This window comes from Pleurodeles waltl, chromosome 9 (genome assembly GCF_031143425.1).
Source record: "Pleurodeles waltl isolate 20211129_DDA chromosome 9, aPleWal1.hap1.20221129, whole genome shotgun sequence".
Lineage (NCBI taxonomy): Eukaryota > Metazoa > Chordata > Amphibia > Caudata > Salamandridae > Pleurodeles > Pleurodeles waltl.
This window is the reverse complement of record NC_090448.1, coordinates 476,602,941-476,623,808: the sequence shown is the minus strand read 5'-3', so window position 1 is coordinate 476,623,808 and position 20,868 is coordinate 476,602,941. Positions and strand designations below refer to the sequence as shown.

Genomic DNA, 20,868 nt, shown 5'->3' with positions numbered 1-20,868 from the left:
GTGTGGAAACCTCAGCAGAGCTTACACTGTCTGGCTCCTACCCATTGTGTCTGGCATGACCTTGAGAAAAGCCCCCAGGAATGCTCACACACCATTCTACTTTATATTGCACATCATATCACCAAACAGTTTTAGCTGTGTGACAAGAACTCGTCATCACACTGTAAATGCACCACACACCCTACACATACAAATCTATACAGAATGCAGCTTTTGAATATCCCCTTTCAGCTGTTGGCTACTGTAGTTTTTCTGGCTTTACCAATGGTTTTAGGGGTTGTCCATCTACTTTGGCATCTGCCCACAGCAGTTGGCAGATGTGAACATTGTTAAAAAATAGTTCCACTCTTGTACATACTTCTAGACATCTGTGGGGAAAACTATAAGTATCAGTGGCTCTCTCCATATGCCCCTCTACCTCTTTACTTCTCCCCATGGTGCAGACACCACTATTCTCCCCCTCTCCTCTCTCCCCAATGCACAAGCCCAGCTTCTCTGTTCTATTTTGCCATGTGTACAGCCAACCAGAACCCCTCCCCATAACTGTGCTGGGCCACTCATGTAGAAACAGAGTTCCTGGTAGGCACTTTATCCTCCACTGGGGGCTGGAGGGGGGTGCTAGAGAGCCCAGCAGCAAGATGGCTGCGGTTTAAAAGAGTTCTGCCAGTCGATTTGTGAATGCAGCATTTATCTACAGTCCCTGGGCCTGAACCTGCTAATAAACCAGGGCAAATCTACGGCATGCAAGCAGGCAGTGTCTGATATCGTCCCTCATCTTGACGAATGACCTGCAGCGTGAGAAAAGGCAGACCTTGTGACTTAGTGGCGAAGCACCTTCAGGGTCGCGGAGCAAGGAGCCCCTAGACACATAAAAATGAGCCCCTGAGCCAACTGGGGATCTGCCTGGGCCCCATGAGTGAATCACTGTCATTCTGGGGGGAGAGGACAGGACGGCTGAGAGGCAGCCAGGGCCTCTAAGGGTCACCCCGGTGCCAGAGATCTGACCTGAGAGGGAAGACCTGCACCTCCACAACTTCCTGAGTCGCTGCCCCAAAGGCCACATCTATCAGAAGCCACAGTAAGCTGGGGGTGGATCTCACTAGATGTGGCCCCCTGTGCTGCCCTGGCCACGAGGAATCTCAGGAATGCAGCAGGGCCCCCACAGGCCTTACACGCAGCACTAACCACATGATGGGAGGCCTCCTGCGGTAGTGCACCGCCCGAATCCAACTGTTGTCCCTTGGCCAAACCAGTGGGCTCCCCTGATGCTGTAAAGCCTGGACAACTCTGTGCCTTTAGGAGTGCCCTGAGGAAAGGGGCCCTCCACCGCAACAGACTTGCCTCCTCTTCCATTGCTGGCCCCTAGGAGCGAGGTGCCCCTCACACCAGACCTGGCCCCAAGAGTCAACCGGCCACACATACCACCCACACATTGGACATTTGCTCAGCCCTCCCAATATTAATCTTACCTGTGACACCAGCCTGCTTGTGCCCCTCCACTTGGCCTTTACCCACTCTGGGGTGTGGCAGGGCCTGGAGGGGTGTTTGCGGACCTCGACGCCCTGGAACCAGACTAATTTGTCCCCTTGATGGACTGCACATCAGGCCCCCGAATGTACCTCTACTGGAACAGCGGCAATTTGTGGTGACTGACCAAACCCATATACCTACCTCTGGTTCCAGGCCTACTTTGGGGGAGTTGCCAGACTCTTAAACTACAAGAATTGAGGTGTGGTCCATAGGCTTGCCTGCGTGCAGCACTCAATCAAGTCCCAATGGAACAACATCTCCTTCTACCCTGACTTTACACTGGCTGTACAGGCGGCCCGCCGTGAGTTTGCCCCACCAAAAACAAAAAAAAGGCTCCAAAAGGCAGACAACATTTACTCTCTGCTATACCTTGCTAAGTTGCGAATACTTCAAGATGGCAAGCGTCACCACTTCACCAATGTCAAAGCGTCACTGAATTTTTCCTGACAAATCACATCCCAGAAGTGGGCTTCTCGCGCCTCCCTGCCTCAGCGATACCAAATGATCTCCACGAAGGGACTCATCCTCCTTAGCTCCTCGGGTGGCCCTCCCTCACATTGCCATTGTTTGGTGACAGCTACTGGACCACACTCTGATACAATTTTTCTTCCATTTCTTGTCTGTACTATGTTGGTACCTTATGAGCCAACACCAATTCCACCCTGGGTGCTTCGCACCACGTCGGCCCCCCGGTTAGCTTTTGACTGGGTTGTTCACCTGGCTCTACAACACCTCAAGGGATGAGTCCTACTGTGTTTAATGTTTTTTTTTGTTTTTTGGACAGTAGGTTTCAGTAGGGGGGGGGTTGTGAGTTCTCAACCTAGTCTTGGGTTGTAGTGGGTGGAGGGTGGTATTGTTTAGTGGGTTATGGTTTCAGATCTCTCCTTAACCAGTCCTCCCCGTGGCACTACAGCACACTGTGTCCTCACCCCACACTGCTGACAGGCCGCTCTTGGCCTGCCTTTCTATTCACACGTCTCTCCCTTCTAGCAATGATATAACCACTACCAGATGATTTACCTGGATAATCCACAGGCTCAACGAACAGCGGAAGGCCAGGCCACAGGAGTGGGGAGGGGGAGTCAATTTCAATGTATTACTCAGTCATGATATGAACCGCTCTGGCGCTCCTCACTGTCCCAACCCTCATGCTGTGCCACAACTTCACACACTCATGACCAATAATTGTCTCACTGACATTTGGCACGTAACTCAACATCCAATGGTTAAGGTACATGCGCTGCGGCAGTGGGGGGTGCGTGATTGCGCATAGATTACTGTCTGTTCACTCGGGATGTCCCCACCTGGACTGCCACTGCTACACATGTATTTGACCATGCCCCTGTCCTGCTGGAGGTCCACCTGCCGCTGGCCACCCCACAGGCTTTTACCTGGCGCCTGGTCTCTGGCAAAACTGCATGATGCGGCCTTCCGAGACAAAGTCCAAACTGCGATCATTTACTACTTACGCACAAACATAGGCTCAATACCCTCTCTGTCAACACTGTGGGAGGCCTTTAAGGTTGTAATCTGTGGTGTCTGTATCTCTAAGCAGTCTGGCATCCCCAGGGCGATCCGGATGCAACTTACTATGCTTGAATGGGACCTTAGGTCCTTGGAATTAGAATTTGGTGCCACAAAAAGTGCCTCTACTACGGTGGTCATTCGTGTGAAACAGCTGGAATACAACGAGGAGCCCAAAAAGAGAGACCATATCTGCACCAGGAGGTGGCTGCTCACCGCTACGGCGAGAGTGACCATCACGAGAAGACCTAGCTAATATGCTGCACCTACCCTGGGCTTCAGTCCATTTGGTGGAGCTCTTTGATGAGCCCTGGGAGCAGAGGACCACCCCTGCTGTACCATTGCATACCATGGCCGCCTCCTATTCTTGGCTCTACAGCGCTTCAATAGTCTCGGCCGCAGAGGAACTGATGGCCTACCTGGACACTATCCAGCTGCTATGGCTGGATTGGGCCCACCTCCCCTACTTGGACTCCCCCTTCACGAAGGAGGAAATCCCCCACATCATACAGGACCTTCCCAGTGATAAGGCGCCGGGCCTCGATGCCCTTACCACCTCCTCCTACAAAGAGTACACAGCTCTCTTGGCCCCACACCTTCTGGCAATGTATGAAGACTCCTCAGTGTCTGGTGCGCTGCCGCATCCTTGCGAGAAGCTGTTTTAGTAACCGTACTCATGCCAGACAAGCCAGCAGATCGTTGCAACTCATATAGGTACCTCTTCGTCAACGTAGATAACAAAATCCTGGCCAAGCTCTTAGCGAATCGTCTCCTCCCATTGCTACCTGAAATAGCTGCCCAAACCTGTCAGGTTTCATGCCGGTCGCTCCACTGCGCACAGCCTATGTACAATGCTTGTCCTCGTTCACACTGTTAACCCCCAGCTCGTGCCTAGTGTTGTACAGCTTGACGCGATAAAGGCATTTGACTCCTTAGAGTGGCCACGATTCAGAACCTTTACTCGTATTTAGCGCAGCTTGCAGTTAATCAGCCTGATAATACTTATGTATGTCTCCCCAGTGGCCCACCTTTGGCTCATTGGGATGCTATCGGATCCGTTCCTGGTCACTCATGGGACCCGACAGGGATGCCCACTGTCACTGGTCATCTTCCCCATGGCGATGGAGCTGCTGGCAGCCTCTCTTTGGCAGCACCACACCCATAGAGGCCTTATTTTCACAGCCAGCCTGCTGATAGTGCCCATGTATATGCAGATGATATCACACTGAATGTTGGCGAGCCCCAAACTAATCTTGCCCAGGTCATTTGCAGAGTCATCAGAGTTGGGGGCTACTTGGGCATCCATGTCAACTGGAACAAATCCATTCTTTTCACCCTCACTGGCAGCACACAGTCTTTTGAATCGGAATACCCACTGCTATAGGCTTCCGAACCAGTATGATACATGGGGATATGGCTCGGCTGTGACCTGGAAGAACACTGGAGAATCAATTACGGCCGGGCCATGGAGTGGCTGGAAGAGGGCATACCGGCCTGGATCCGACTACCATTGTCAGTTACACGGAGATTTGCAATTTTGAAAATGACCCCTCCCATTTCCTTCTGTGCTCAAGCACCAACCTTGTAATCCTAGTCTGGGCTGGCAGACAGCCATGGATTGTTAGGGAGACGTTTAGCAAGCTGTTCCAGTATGAAGACCTGGCAGTCCCTGATATGACTCCATTCTCACTGTACATGCAGGCACAATATACTCACTATTGGCTATATCCTACGTGCTTCCAGCCTCCATAGTGGTAGAGGCAGATTGGGCTGCCCCTTGGCCTCTACTCTTCACCAGCCCCACAAGTTACCAAGGGCAGAAGTTGACATGGTGGAGTGTACCCAATAGGCATGGGTCGGCATGAGAAGCTACGCTTGGCTTCCTTGCATCTATGCTTTTTCTGCTCCTCTTGGGCACAACCCTATGCTTCCGCCTCTGCAGGATGATGGTGCCAGAATGCGTTTTCTCAATTGCGGGTTCACTACATTTGCAGACATATACCCGGGAGGCAAATTCCTGCCCCGGAGGAAAATTCCTACCCCTACTTGCGGCTGACGAATCAGTCTGTCCCTCAGCTCTAGATGTCCTTCGGTATCACCAGCTCAAGGTCACCTGTAGAGCGTTGCATGACTCTTGCCCCCATCTACAATCACCCCCGGTGCTCCACGCGCTTGACTGTATACTCACAAACCCCTCCCCACGTAAACCTGTCACTCAACTGTATGCCACGATGCAAGACAAGGCTCCAGTGCCACTCCGGAGGCCCACTCCGTCTGGCACCTTGACAGACCCACCCATCACTGACTGTGATTATACTGCTGTAGATAACTACTTCGAATTCCTCCACCGACTCTATTGTGCCCCAGTACAGTTGCTCTGCATGGCCATTGCTGATGATGACCAATGTCTGTGCTGCAATATCCTGCGGGCTACCTTCCTTCACCTTACCTGGGAGTGCCCTAGAGTTGGGGGTTTCGGGTCCGAAGTATTTGCGACCCAGCTCCAGATCACTGGCCACCTTATGATGCAGAAACCATTAGCAGGCCTCTTGGAATATGTAAAGGACGTTCCCCCTGAGTCCCGGCACCTTATTGCTCTACTTTTGCTTCTGGCCCAGCGTCGGGTGGCGATACACTGGGGGAGACACCTGGCACGAAAGCTGAGACTTGGCTTCAAGAAATATTGCCAGGAACAGCTTTCCCCATTTTGGGAACTCATGCCACTGAGGTCCCGCCCAAAAGACATTTGGGAACCATCGCTGACATATCTGTGACAGAAAGATACCCTTCCCCCACAGGCTATTACTGGGGATATGCTGGGGGGTGCCATTTCAAACTCGTCTGATGTGGCTAGCCCACTTGGCGACCCAGTCTCTCCCGCCACACTCAGCTAATCCATGTGCCTTGGAATGACCGGAGTTATTGGAAATTTGGCCGATCATTGGTTTTTGTAGGGGTGCTGGCACATTGCTCGACTTTGCACTTTAATGTATTCTTTGCTGGTTTGACTACTTCATCGTGGTTGTGATGATGCCTTGCCTAATTGGACTTTTTTTTATACTTGTCTGCTGTTCTTTGTGCTCCCCAAATCATGCCTAGCAACTCATAGCAAATTGTATTCCCCTCCCAATCCGCCACCAGACATTGAAGCAGGTCCCTAGTGTGTCTGCACTGGGATCGGTGTGTGCACCAAGGGCTGTCTCCTATAGACTCACTGAGAATGTTGGTTCCTAGGGTTCATTTGGCACATTAGGAGCTGCCACATGTCGTTGCACAGGGCTGCACGGTGAGGGACCTTTAGGTGGGTGGGGGTGGATCGTGCTGAGGGTAGAGAGTTTACATCAATTCTTGTGTGTCTAGATCTTGCCTGAAGTGAATTATCAGCAGGTTCATGTCAATGAGAGCGACTGACGAGGGGGCAGTGGATGGCCCTTCTCTCTCCTTGCACCTGCTTTCTCTGCCTCATTTCTGGGTGGATCAAACACAATTGAGGTCTCAGTACAAAACCACTGTGCACAGTCCGGGCCTGGAAGCTCCAGTGCTTGGTCTGTGTGTGCCTTAAAAGTGATATACAACATTTAATTTACAAAGTACTGCTGCGCAAGGTTGTTGTGCAGGATGCAGAATTGAAAGCCATATTTCTAACGATGTAGCCAACACATCTTTGCTGCAGAGCCTCTATCTGTTGCTCTGTAAGGATGTACTGTGTGCTGCTTCTCGGGACCTCTTATGTCTCAGTGCTTTTGTGCCTCTGACGTTTTTTTAATTGAAGTCTCTCTCTCCAGTTTGTTTCTGTGCCTAATCCATATGTATGTCCCCTTATGTCATTGTGCCATGTTTATGTAATTGTCCCCTTTTATCTATGAAAGTTCCGTCTATGTCACGGTGGTTCTTCTCCAATTGTGACTGTTCCTTGCACTTTTTAAGTGAACCGTCTCTGCTGCCATCTATGTCTGATTCCTCTGTGTCTCGACGATCCTTCATCTCATGTGGCCCCTATTTCTTACTACGTTGGCGTGGTCTCTATGTTCTTTTTTTTGTGCCTCTCTGCTCCCGCCGAGTTTTTCTCTTGGGTCTTTCCTTTCTTACCTGTTCATAGCAGTCCCCAACACCCTTTAATCTAGTCCCCTTCAGCTACGCCTACTTCCTGCTTTTTCCAGTCACATTCCCTTTCAAATACACCATTATTCCTCTCACATTCTCTACATGGACCACACTAATATGACGAGACCCCCTCACTTCTTTTTTTTTTTTTTTTTATTTTTTTTATCAAAAATTATTTAAATGAGATTCTACCAGTTCACCTTGCCCCATTTCCATTGACCTTCCTCTTTCTGCTTTCTCTGCATATTACACCCTGACTCTTGCTCCAGTTTACACACTACTCCATCTCCTCTAATCTTAACAAGGAGAGCAGAGCAATTTTCTTGATCAGTAGAGATTACTTCTCCTTTGTGTTCTTCCAGTTGGTCCACGACTTAGTACAGATGCGCAGTAGTATACGCCATGCAAGGGATGGTGAGGGAAAAATGTGCAATGTAACAGTTGGACTGCCTTTCCCTATGCCTAATTGTACCCCGCGTGCAAATGCATACTTGGGAAATGGCAGCTTGCACCAGTGCCACATGACCACACCAATAACATGTCTAGAAATTTACCAACACAGATTTCTGGGAGTCGCAACAGCATTGTTTGTAAACACCAAAAAGTGGTAAAATGCACACATTCTAAGTAGCATTATTATGAATGTGGATTTATTACTGGGTCTTGTGAATTGGGCAGTTGACGAACCAGCTAATAGAAACATTACCATTTATCTGTGTTTTGCGCAAACTGCTTATTGTTTCTTTATTTCTAGGTAGCCGAGTCTCTAGGAATTAAAGAAAAAAAAAATCGAAATGAAAATCGCAACTTAACTGTCTCATGTGACTCTTCACTTAAAGAAGGAAGTAGACAATTGAACATGGATATTAGTCACCAGAATCCTGCACATGCGGTATGCTGTTAGAGGGCCCTTTATTTGGATTATCATTTTTAAACTGCAACTTTGCGTTAAAACAGACATCTTTGTAGATTTCAAGTGTAAATTTACAATGTCAGTCCATTGAACTTTTGCAAATGTTTTCACCATTAATTTGGGGTTATCTCCACTATATGTATCATTTTTCCATGCAATCTTGACACTGTTGGATGCCCGAATTGCATTGTAGAAGTACGAGTGTGAGAGAGTGCGTCAGTTCCCACTTGAACAAGATTGTGCCAAAAGATCCTTTCCATAAAATTTCTGCACGTTCTACATGTTTTCTGGACATTACCTTTAATAATATATTATAACCTTCTTTTTTTGATAATTTAACAACTTTTATATTTTATTTTACTTCATATTTTTACCCCTTTTCTTTTGCTGGGGGGGGGGGGGGGGGGAACTGCCTATCAATCTGGAGAGGAAGTCTATGCAAAGGAGCCATTTACAATTAAGCAACATTTTCTTATCTTGACATTTTACTGCATTGAAATAGACCTCCTTAGAGCTTATTCCATCAGTTTGTGGCTTTATCAAACTGAATCCATGTCGTTTTGGACCAATCCAAATAGAGACTTCCTGCCTTGATTTATGCATCTTATCTGCATAACTAGATTGGCTTCAGAGGCTCTTTATTTGCTTGCTATGCTTACAACCAGCGTGCACATGTGATGCAATGGGCCATAGCTATGGAAGAGACCACAGTCCCGAAACTCAAAAGAAGCATGTGCTCATAAGATACTCCTTTCAGTGTGCACTGCTTTGTAAGGTAACACCGAAAGGGAGTTGTAAATCATACAATTCTACATGGCGTAGATGTCACTAGACCCTTATGAATCTCCTGTTGGGTTACTCCATTGCATTGTTCGATAGTATTGGAAATGCTTGTTCTCCTGAACCAAAGGGATGGTTTGCATGCTCAGATGGTTCTAGTATGGACGCCAGGACATATTGGATACTATACAACATTTCTAGCTCTCCATTTTCCAAACGCTATCATGTCAGTTACAGTGAGAAGTCAGTGTTATAATGTATCTGTATCTGTAGACAAGTGTCCTATGGACACTGTTGAATCCCACATATCCAAAAGCTTACTCGTGACCTAGATGTGGTAATAATTATGACATCTGCATCTTCTGGGTGGCCAGACTTATGTCCCCAAATTAATCAACCTGCCACACATTGGTCCGTGCGGACCCAGTGCTTGCCAAAGTAACATTACAACCATTCCCTGATAATTTGCAGCTGCACTGCCATTTTAGTCCCACTTGTCTGGAAATCAGGTCGTCCAACTTCTCTCAGAGCTGGCAGTAGTTTAGCTAGTACTCTCTGTAGTGTGCCCTGCCAAGGAAACTTTAGCAGATCCCTCTATACAGCCTAAAAGATGAGTCTCTGTGCTTATTGGTAGTGCCTGAGGAACACAGAGAAGGCTCGGGGTCAAACTTATTTTATTTGATGCTGTACTCCCTAGCCACAAGACACATAGTTCTTTCCACTTGTGCAGGCAAGTTATGTCTTATTCCGTTTAGACATTAACTATATCCTCAGATATTTCACAGTTTTAACTTCTTTCTCAAATAGCACAACTCTTTCCTGAAACCTCTCAGTTCTGAAAGAGTCGGATTAAGAGGTATACACACCAAAGGGCACCATTCCAAATAGTCCTAACTCTTCCAGAAGGGGTGGTAGTGTCATCTGCTGGTGCTCCGCAGTCAAGATTACATTATCTACAGATGGTGAGATTTTATGTTTCTGTCACACTCGATGGGCTCCTCCTAAACAAAGCATTTGACATCCACTGATATTGCTAGTGGTTCAATGGGCAGAATAAAAAGGATCTGCGACGTGAGGCTAACCTGTCTTGTTCCCATGCTTATCCAGAACAGTCTTAAAGACGCACACCATTTATCACCACTATAACCGTGGTGACCTATAGGCTGCCATTACCATATCTCTAAAACACCGTACCCATTACAAATTTGATTAACTCTGCCCTGAAAGAGGACCTATTCACTCTGTTGAAAGCTTTTTCAGAATCCAAGAACCCAACTTTGCAGTGAACTTACTTTCGGTGGATTTCCTCTTTGCATAGAGCTCTGTAAAAATCTCAGAAGATGTCTAACTTTTTTCTGTTCCTTTAATTCCTTCACTCTCCCGGTTCTCAGACTTCTTTGCTGTGTCCTTTAATGATTTAAACTGTTTTCTAGGATCCACTGGGATACAAACTCCCGTTTATAATATCCTGAATTTAGGAGAGCGTTGTTCAGTAACTCTCAGCTGTCAACAAACTTTAAATTTCTACCTAGCATTGAAGTACTTGAAGGCAGCTTTGCTTTCTTTAGGTTGTGCTCCAACTTAATTTTTTAACAAGTTCCTCTCACTCTTTGCCCCTTCTAACACCATTATTAATCTTCCACTGAAAAATGACTTGAACATATCCCACAACACCTGCTTGGACATATTTGCAGTATTGTTCTGTGGTATCCATTGCATTATGGCATTTTGAATGTCCTCCTTGTTTAGAGCCTCCTGGAGCAAGTATCTGCCTAGTATTCTTGTTGCGTTGGGCCATATCAAACTTGTGTCAAGTGAAATGGGGCATATTATGATCAGCATCGCGCTTTGCTCTGTCAGTCTTTGGGCCTTTTGCATCGTCTAGATCTCTTCTGGAGTATATACGGTGTATTTGGGAGTAGATCTAATCCTTCTCTTATGGATACAGTTCTCTCCATGTATCCCATTGTCATCTCTTGTCTAGTTCCCACTAAAGTCTTGTGGCTACAACAAGGGCAGAGAACACTCTCCCCAGTCTATCTGATTGATTCAGATTGTTCCACTGTAAGGTCGTCTGTCATTATCACATTTCTCTTCATAAAATCATCCAGTTTACATAACCGCCTCAAGTGAAACTCATTGTGACACTGATTTGGTGCATAGGCCAATCGCATTGTTAATTTCTTCACATGCCTCCCCATCTATCCTCACATATCACCCCTTTCTATCAGCAAGGGCCTCCCGTGTCACAAAGTGTAATGTTCTAAGCAGTAGCACTAATATCTTACAGGTTTTGTTCAGAGCAGTGGGATGGAATTACATTGTATGGTCCCTGGACATGTGTGTGTGTGTGTGTGTGCTGGCCTTCTCTCTTTAGACATGTCTCCTGCAAAACCACTAGCAGTCTTTTCCATATCCAAGTAGATAATAGAATCCTCCAGTTATTGAGAGAGTTTATTTCCCTAGCATTCTAAGTTAGGAATATGAATGCAATACTGTGGGGAAACTCGCCTCATGCGTCACCGTTCTCTCTATCAAACATTATTTAGCTGCCGAGTCTGGAAAAGAGCACAACCCCACAGCAGTTGCTGAGTACTGCAGCCATTTGCAACAGCTATCCTCCAACATAGGCCTAAAAACCCACTCCAGGTCTTTGATACCAGTAACTGAACATCTGCAGTTTCTGTAGTCAGTCCTCTGAAATTTAGTGTATTGGGGAAACACAGTACACCACGTTAGCAACAGGTGTGTCCATGACATGCAGAGATCTGCAATTTCGGTCTCCAATGTACCTGGGCCTCTGGAACCTAATCTCTTGCCCTCTCTTACACTGAATTGTCAATGTTTTCTCGATGTTTGCATCTGCCTGTGCCATTTTAGTGCCTTTATCCTTCTGACGATTTTCTAGGTCTTGATGAATCAGATGATTATCTTCTGCAGCCTGTATTTTCAAAGCATTTAGGCAATCTTTCACTTTGGTGAAATGAATATTTTGATTGTCTGCTAGGCCCACCGAAACCTGGTGTTTTTCTTGGTCATATCTTCCTGTTAGCCAGCGTTGTTTGACCTGGTTTTTTTAGATCATCATCTTGTCTCCAATAAAAAATGACTGTTCTTTGGCATGTACCTTGGATAAGAATGGCTTATTTCTGCGGAAACAAAAGCATTTTTGCCAAAATATCCCTGGGACATCAGTTTATTGTGTCCCCAGTGGGCCAGTCCTGTGGACCCTTTGAATGGCAGTTGTTTCCTTCTACTTGAGAATAAGCACATAGAGAAATTTAGTATATTCCGTAAGCTCTTTTTTTCTGCCCCCACCCACAGTGTCATGTCAGGCTGTATTTCACAGTCTTTAAGATTCTGTTGATTTGTATCCACTTGTTAGTATATTTATTTGGGGTGTCTGTGGGTTAGTTTCATAGAAATCTCATTCATACCGTCTTCAACTCTAACAACACTGTCTTCCAACTGGTCCCTGTTGGGTTTCAGAGTTGTCAAAACATTTGCTAATCCTTTACATATTCAGCAGATCTGTTTTCAAATCTTCTTTCTACTTGTTTCATAGTTTTTGTAATTAGGCGTTGAAGCCCTCTTTCATTAAGTGTTTTTTTTTTTTTTTTTTTTGCTTCACTTTTGGCCACCATTTCTATTGATACCTTCCTCTGGGGGAATCCCTCCATGGTGAGCTTCGGATTTTGCTTTTGCTGGCCCTTCATGTAGGCTTCTGTCTTATTCATTGTCTCTTGATCCACTTAATGGATCTCAGTTGCTCTCACCATTCCACCTTAAGGACCATTACGTTTTCCCTTCTGTGATGCGAGGCACTAAGTGCTGTATGACTCTGACTGCTTCTCCAGCATTGTCCACGTTTTCTAATGCAAAAAAATGTTCATGTACATTTGGACTCTTTCATCATAGAAACTTTGCTACTAGAGGCTTCAAATTCTTATTGTACGATTCTTAATGGGTCTCCCTTTTAAAACATTTAAATCCAGTTTAAAGCAGTATTCTGAGGGGGAGGCAAACCTTTCCTTTCACTTTGTTGTTTTTATGTGCCGCTCAGTAACCAAGGTTGTCAGAGAGGGGCTCCAAAGTTCTTCCTCCAGCATCTTTGAATGTTTTGTGATAGCCACGAGCATTTATGACCGCCATTTATCTTGTGCCCCTTCTGTACAATTAATGTTTCTCCAAGGCCTACCTAGCCTGACTAGCAGAGCAGGTACTTCACGATGCCCTCTTTCTCCGTCTCTGGTCTTACTGTTACTGCAGCACCACCTGGCTGCTTTGCATTTTTCTCCCAAGGCTGAGCCACACTGCTTTCGAGGTATAATGACCATAAGGCCTCTCACTGCCTGCAGTCCTCCCATCTCCAGGCAGTCAGCACCAGTGTCACGCCCTCCCTCAGCGGTTCACTTCACTAGACTTTGCATCATCTTGCCTGAGCCAAGGTGAGAGTGGAGGATACTGAATTTCAGCCTTTGGTGGTGTCCTACTGTCAGTATTACCCCCACGCTATGCCCAGTTGTCTCCTTTCACTTCATCTCCCCGGTTTCCTCATATTGTACCAGTCACATGTACATATTTCTGTATATAGCACAAGCACACTTTTTAATCACTCTATTCACTCACTGCGCCTTCACTTTGTAGGAGCACCTTGTCTTTCGAGAAATGTAAATGCTGTGCCATGTTTTTATGAACTGTTTTTGCATTACATTATTGGAAGTGGCAAAATTACTTAGCGCATAACCAAATAAACTTGCTGTGTTGGTCGGTAGCATGGTTTATTTTTTCTATTAACTTTCTTTTTATTTATCTAGCTTATGTTGAGTTTTTGTTGAATTGCAGTTGTGCCAGTGGGTGTATTCAAGAATCAGTCAGTGAATGGGTGAATAAGTGCAGAGATGAATGAAAAGTGCATGTATGATGCTTTACTGAGTGCCTAAATCCATCAATGATACAAAAAGGCACTTTCATTCATAAGCCAAACCTATTGGCATTACCAGTGTTTGTTGATCTTACAGGCTTAGCCTCAGACAGTAGAATTTCTACCAGTGCTGTCACTACCTCAGTATGTATGTAGCGACTGTCATGTCAGTTTATGCTTTGTCGCCAGATGTAAAGTCCCTTTTTAAACAATTTGTCTGCTCTTTTGACCTTAAGGTTCTCACTTTACCTTACTACATAAAGCCCCCCCTCTCCCAACAAGCCCAGAGTTTCTTCTTATTCAGCTGTAGTTAGTCAAGTATTAATTTATTTCACGTTCCTATGCATGGTTTAATGATTTTGTGAAATTAGATGCCTCCAGCCCTATAGCTGCTTGTAACTTCTGTTACAAAGAATTTTCTAGTTCAATGTTAAAATTACGTTTGGCAAAGTATAAAGGATGAGTCTTCAATCATTTAAAATGTACCAAAATTGTTTTCTACTTAGTGTCCTGAACAAGAAAATGTACCTCCAGCAAAAAAGATGAAAAGCCAAAATGTCTGCAAGAACAAATTAAATATATGCGCTGGTCAGAATGACCTAGAAAAAAACAACTTGAACTCCATACAGTCTGCACAAAAGGGTAATTTGTGTACTATATTTCTGGAATGTGCTGTTTTATCTTTATAAGACAGTTTCACTTGGTTGATGAAGTGCTCATGAATCATTTAAAAAGTTCAATTTAAGACTATCACATGTTTTAGATGCAACACTTGGTTTTAGGACGCACACATTGGTAGAGTATGTGAATCATAATTTTGAACTCTATTTCTTTGTGTATTAGCAGTTTATAAAGCTTCTTTTAATAGAACTATGTATATATATAAAATTTATTTCATTGACTATGTAAAGAAAGATGTATCTGTGGCATGTGTAGCTGTAGTTACACATGCTGTGCATACTCCTGTGATCTAGTGTTCGGCTTGGACGTGTGCAAGTTGTTTTTCTTCGTAGAAGAGGTATAGTGACTTCACCTATTACTGGTTATGTGCATGAGCATCTGCTCCATTGGTAGATTGTTTTTATGCCGCAATCTTGTTCAGATGTGTCCCTTTGAGCTTTGGTTTGACATCGTGTGGTGTTCTTGCCGGGCCCTGCTTGTCGGAAGAATTAACTGAGAATCTCAGTGTCAGTCCGAAGCGTCCCGTTGTCTTTGCTTCGGTTCAGTGGTCGAACAGTTCTGAGAAAGCCGTCCTCCTCTACTGCCTCAAACGATGAAGATGAGCCAATCCTTCAGTGCCTTCGAGGAGCTTGATGCCAGACAACAGAGTACATATTCCTGCTGAGACTGACACATTCTAGCAAAGCCTGCTTTTCAGACAAAGGAGCATATTCCTCTAAAAAGGAAACAGATTTTTGAGGCCCTGAAACCACCCTCAGAGCCGGAACCCAAGAAATCTCACTGCCATGACAAGGTCACCTTTCTCCCATTTCCTTTACCATGCTTACCTCCACCTTGCCCTTCACCCCTCCACCTCAGCCTTTCTTCTCCACCTCCACGCCTGCCCTACCCACTGGTACCAGTACACCCTTCACCAGAGTCACTTAAATGTTCCCCTTCTTCAGGGTTTGGTGGTGACTCCCTTAGAGCTGAAGATTGCACCCCATGACCCACAACCTTATGGCGACCTGTGGAGCGGTTTTAATGTGGAACCTCTAGGCGACACTGACCTAGACCTCTAGCCGACTAAACCTTCCTCACCAGATGATACTAATGCTTACCTTGAGGTGTTGCAGAGTGCAGCAGCTTTCCATATGATGGAAATGCATAACCATGAAAAAGGCGACTTCCTTAGAGAGACACTCTACCACCTTCCGATCCATGCAGTACTTGATGCTCAGGGGGAGGCTCATACCAGCCTCTAACATCTTCAAGGTGCCTGTCAAGGCTCGGGTAATCATGCCTAGTGTTGACCAGAAGTATCTAGCTTCTCCCACTGACCCTCCTTTCATCAGAGGACAATTGCCACCTGACTCCCTAGTTGTCCATACAGCCCACAAATGAGCAAATTCCCAGGGCACAGGGGATCCTCTCCTCCCTTCCCTCCAACCCTGCTCCCCTCCCCCACCCACTCCCGAAAGTAACAAAAAAATGATGCAGCAGGGAAACCTGTAGCTGCCTTGCCTGCTGTGCATTGGCATATTGCCAAGTCGGTGTGTTTACTCTACCAGTACAACCACTCCCATAAGGACGAGATGGAGAAATTGTTGTAACATCTTGTGGACTAGTACAACCGCAAAATCCCTCCGGGTTTCTGCATTGGAGGACAAAAACGACGACAGAGGCAGCATAAAAGCCGAAAGCCCCAAAGATACGGCACCTTCCTTATAATGACTCCCTTCATCCCCCCCAGTCCTCTCATGAAATACAATACTTGTGGTGGAAGATTGCAATCAATCGAATCGGTGGGTTCTAGGTAGCATAGCAGAGGAATACTGTCTAATACCCCAATACACTTCCCCTCAGACACATATTTACCCTGTAACATCAGCATCTCTCTCCAAGAGGAGATACATTCACTACTCAGCAAAGGAGCCATGGAAACTGCCGCCACAACACTGAGGCAAAGGGGTATAGGCCCTATACTTCCTTGTCCCCAAGAAGGACGAGTCACTAAGACTCATTCTCGACCTCTGGCCCCTCAACAAGTATATCTTGCCAGAACAAATCCACATGGTGAGACTCCATAATGTCATTCCGCTACTACAGCAAGGCGACTTCTTGACAGCTGTTGACTTGAAGGACACCTACTTTCACATCCCCATCCACCATGCACATTGCTCATGAATTCAGGTTGTGGTAAGTGATGAGCATTATCAGTTCAAACTTCTGCACTTTGGAGTGACCACGGCTCTCGGGGTGTTTATAAGTTGTCTTGCAGTGGTAGCTGCTCACCTCAGAAGGAACAGTGTCCACATCTTCCCTTACCTAGACAATTGGGTGATCAAGAGTGCAACGGAACAACGTCAAGAGCAAACCCAGGCCACCATACATCTCTTGCACAGCCTAGGCTATAAGATCAGTGCCACAAAATCTCATCTGTAGCCCTTCCAGACAAAGCCCTTCCTCTTGGCCATACTAGATGCTCACTAAGGGAAAGCATATCACAGTTCTGCAAGAGTTCTAGCTGTCCAAGAGCTGCTCCCTCTTTTTCAACTAGATCATCAGGTAGCAGTCAGATAGGTCATGCACCTCCAAGGCATGATGGCTTCTTGCATTGCTGTAGACCCACCTCCTCGGTTACACATGCGTCCTTTCTAGGAATGCCTAGCACCATTCTTGCAGGAATGCCTAGCAGCAAGCAGTGGTCACAATTAGAGGGTTATTGAGAGGATCTAGTGTTGATCATGGGGCCATACTCATCATTCTCTGCAGTGGTGAAATTCCAACAACATTTTGAATGTCTGGCCGTTCTTGGACCCAGATCCACAGATGACCATCACAATGGACTCCCTTCTATCTGCCTGAGGGGTGCATCTACAGGTACTGACCATGCATGGAATAGGACTCCTAAACAACAAGGTCTCCACATCAACCTCCTATAGTTGCTAGCCATCCACCTAGCCCTCAGAGTTCTCCCTTGTCATGTTTTATTTGCAGAAACAGGGCTGCACTCACTCCCACCAATTGTCTGCTGTAGCCGAGGGCATTTGGCGGTGGCCAGTACATCGGAGTCCATCTCTTGATAGACAATACACCCAGGGTGGACAAAGATTTCTCAGATCTGCTCAGCAGGGTGTAGCAATAAGTCCGAGTGGGAACTCCACCCCCAATTCCTACTCCTATATTTCTGGAGTTGGGTGTTGCCCCACATAGACCTGTTAGCCACTGCACAAACCTCATAATGCCTAAGCTTCACCTCCAGGTTCTGACACCCACAGTACTTAAACTGTGCACTATGGATTAACTGGTCGGGGATATTTGTGATTCTGAGGCTTTGGCAAACATTCCTCACTCTCAGCTTAGTAGCACCAAAATGGGCCAGACAGCCTTGGTTCATCACTTTCCTCACACTCTCTAGAGCTTCACAAGAAGCTGCCCAATCAGCCGGATACTCTCTCACAGAATCAAGGCACACTCGGGCATCCAAACCCCAAGCAGCTCAATCTTGTGATTTGGCTCCTGATGTCCTAGGATTTGGGTATCTCAACGTACCTTCATAAAGTATATGCATCTGACCACAACCAGAGTTTGCTATGCAGCTAAATGGAAAATGTTTGTGCAATGTTGTCTTTCTAGACATATTTCCCTCTTCAAACAGCAGTCCAGGATATTGTCTGTTAACTTCCTCACTTACAGATGCCTGGCCTTGCATACAGTTGCTTCAGACTTCATTTGGCATCCTTTGCTACTTACCTTTCACACAGAGAATAAACTTTCCTTTTGAGGGTTCCCATTATTAAAGCTTTTATGGAATGACTCAAACAAGTTATCCCACTAAGGGTGCCACAGGCAAAGCTGTGGAACCTCTGTGTTGTTCTACAAGACTTACAGGACCTACTTTTGAGCCATTACACTCATGCACCTTACAGTTCCTTTCCCGGAAAGTAGATTTCCTAGTAGATATCACTTCCTTAAGGTGTGTCAGTGAGCTTCAGACTCTTAACTCAAAGAAACTTTTTTCCCGTTTGATCATGATAAGGTAGTCCTCAGGACAAACCCTACATTCCTCCTAAAAGTGATCTCTAGTTTCCACTTCAATCATACTATAGATCTAGCAGTGTTCTTCCCACATAAGTCAGTTGCAAAACAAGCTCTTCATAAATTACAACATACAGGTCAAAATAGCGCTTATGTGCTACATTCCTAGGACTAAGCTCTTCCAAACGACACAACAACTCTTTATCACCTTCTCCAAACCACACAAAGGCCATGCTCTGCCCAAAGCAGGTACAGTACTCTAGCTGGTAAAATGGATAAAGACATGTTAAGCAAAAGCCAAAAGGCCTTTGCCTGTTCCTTCCAGATCTCAGTCAATCCAAAATGGCTTTCTTGGGTAATATTGCTGTAGCTGACATCTGTAAAGCAGGTACTTGGCCTACTCCTCACACTTGTACTAAACTTGACTGTGTGGCTTATTTAGCTTGCCAACAAACTAGAGTTGTGCAGGATGTCCTACGCACATGTTTCCAATCTAATTGCAACATCTTAAGGCCAGCCAACGTTTTAAGGGAGGACTACTTTATAGTCCATGCACAGCATGGATATCTACAGTTACACATGTCACAACTGGAAAATATGACCCTGAATCCATCTGTGGCAAGTAATGCTGTAGATTCACATGCAACCACCCTCCTCCACGGAAGCCTTTGGATGTTAGACACCTTTTAAACTTTTACATTAACTATACTTTTGCGTGGTCATCTTTTCTTCATCTCTATGCTCCATTTACACTCACACTTTGGGCGGAACAAAACAATCTAACAATGGAGCAGGTGCCCATGCATATTACCAGTAATAAGTGGGAGTTACTATACATTGTGACTCAAAAGACTTCTCTGATGAAAAATAACTTGCACACGTCAAAGCCAACACTAGATTGCAAAAGGATGTACAACATGTGAATCTACAGCACTACATGCCACAAACAGATGATTACAGGAAAAGTGAAATTTTTCTTTGTTTGACCTTGAGTAGGTATCAGTCAGAGGCGGTCTGGGAAGTGGGATGCTTGTATTTAAAAAAGAAAAGGTAGTGAAAATTGTTGAATACTAATTTTTGTAATGTTTTCCTTGGCCACACGTTTCAGTTTGTTATCTGGTAATTTAACAAGTCATTGTTCTGGCCCAAAATAATTATATATTTACATTTCAATCCATTTCTCCTCCTTCCTATTCATTGGGTGTACATTTTCCCCCAAAGGTTTTTTCTTTTTTTTTTGGATGGACCCATCTGATTCAGTGTACTGTTGAATTGGACTTAGTGCACCTTGCTGTTACTTTTTACAAGACAATGTAGACTGTACCCTTTAACATGAGTTGATCTATTTTGTCATCTATTTTCTGGGGTAAAAGACAGTTCCCTACTTTTTCTACAAGGAAAGTAGCAAATGATTGTTTTACTGTTTTTTTTTTTTACCTCTTTTAGTACAGTCCATCATGTGGCATTTACTGTTGCAGTCAAAAACGCAATTAAACCTCTTTTAATTGTCCTAATTTATTTAGTCTACTGCAGCATATAGTATGTTTTACAACCGTTTTGTGTTCCTAATCTCAGGGGCCGGATTGTATTTTAAAGTGCCATTCATATGCAGAGATGCTATTTTGCATGATTATTCTTAGCCCGTGGGCTGTGCCAAGAACCATCCAATGATTTGAAAACCTGCTTTTATTGCATTTTTACCAGATAAGCCCAGTGAAGATTCTGGGAATCTAGAAGAAGTACGTTTTGGTACTTTCAAAGCGTATCCGAAATAGTCAGTGGACCCATTTTAAAGTTCATGTTCAGTACAGTGGCGTAGCGTGGGTTGTCAGCACCCGGGACAAGGCAAGTAATTTGCGCCCCCTAACCCGGGGCAAGGCAAGTAATTTGCGCCCCCTAACCCGTGGATTTAGTCTCTTCCAAGATGTTGCGCCCGGTGCGGCCGGCCCCCCCTGCACCCCCACGCTACGCCACTGGTTCAGTATAGGTGTTCTCCAAACATGAAAACATTGGTCTAATCTGAGTAGAAATCTCTGAAAGAGTTCAGGCGTCACCAGTTCGACTGACACACGTGGCTGTCAACAGTCATTCAGACAAAAGACATGTGGGTTAGTATTTCCTCTGACCTCAAGCAGCTGTGCACTACATTGTATGACAGTGGTCGCGCATACCAGAGTAGCCACCACTGGTGCTTTTTATATAAGGCCAGAGTAATTGAATTTAGTGGAATTGCTGCAGATCTGCTCCCCCTCCACTTGCATTAAGTAAGGAGGAAATACCAAATTCAGATGGTAGCTTAATACTGGTCAGCTTCCATCACTTTCAAAACACAATTCATAATGATTCACGTTTTGCAAGTTCTCCTGTCCGAAACAGTCCTACTTTGACCCTA

General features: G+C 45.4%; 1 protein-coding gene across 4 annotated transcripts in view; it reads left to right on the top strand.

The window, feature by feature from the left end:
* ZNF839 (zinc finger protein 839) overlaps window positions 1-20,868 on the top strand; it is a 124,094-nt gene that overhangs the window by 86,752 nt on the left and 16,474 nt on the right. For all 4 annotated transcript variants that reach the window (XM_069207310.1, XM_069207308.1, XM_069207307.1 and 1 more), the window contains 2 exons: window positions 7,913-8,050; window positions 14,282-14,417. In XM_069207310.1, the coding sequence (XP_069063411.1) occupies window positions 7,913-8,050; window positions 14,282-14,417 (274 nt within the window). The remainder of the gene's footprint in view (window positions 1-7,912; window positions 8,051-14,281; window positions 14,418-20,868) is intronic.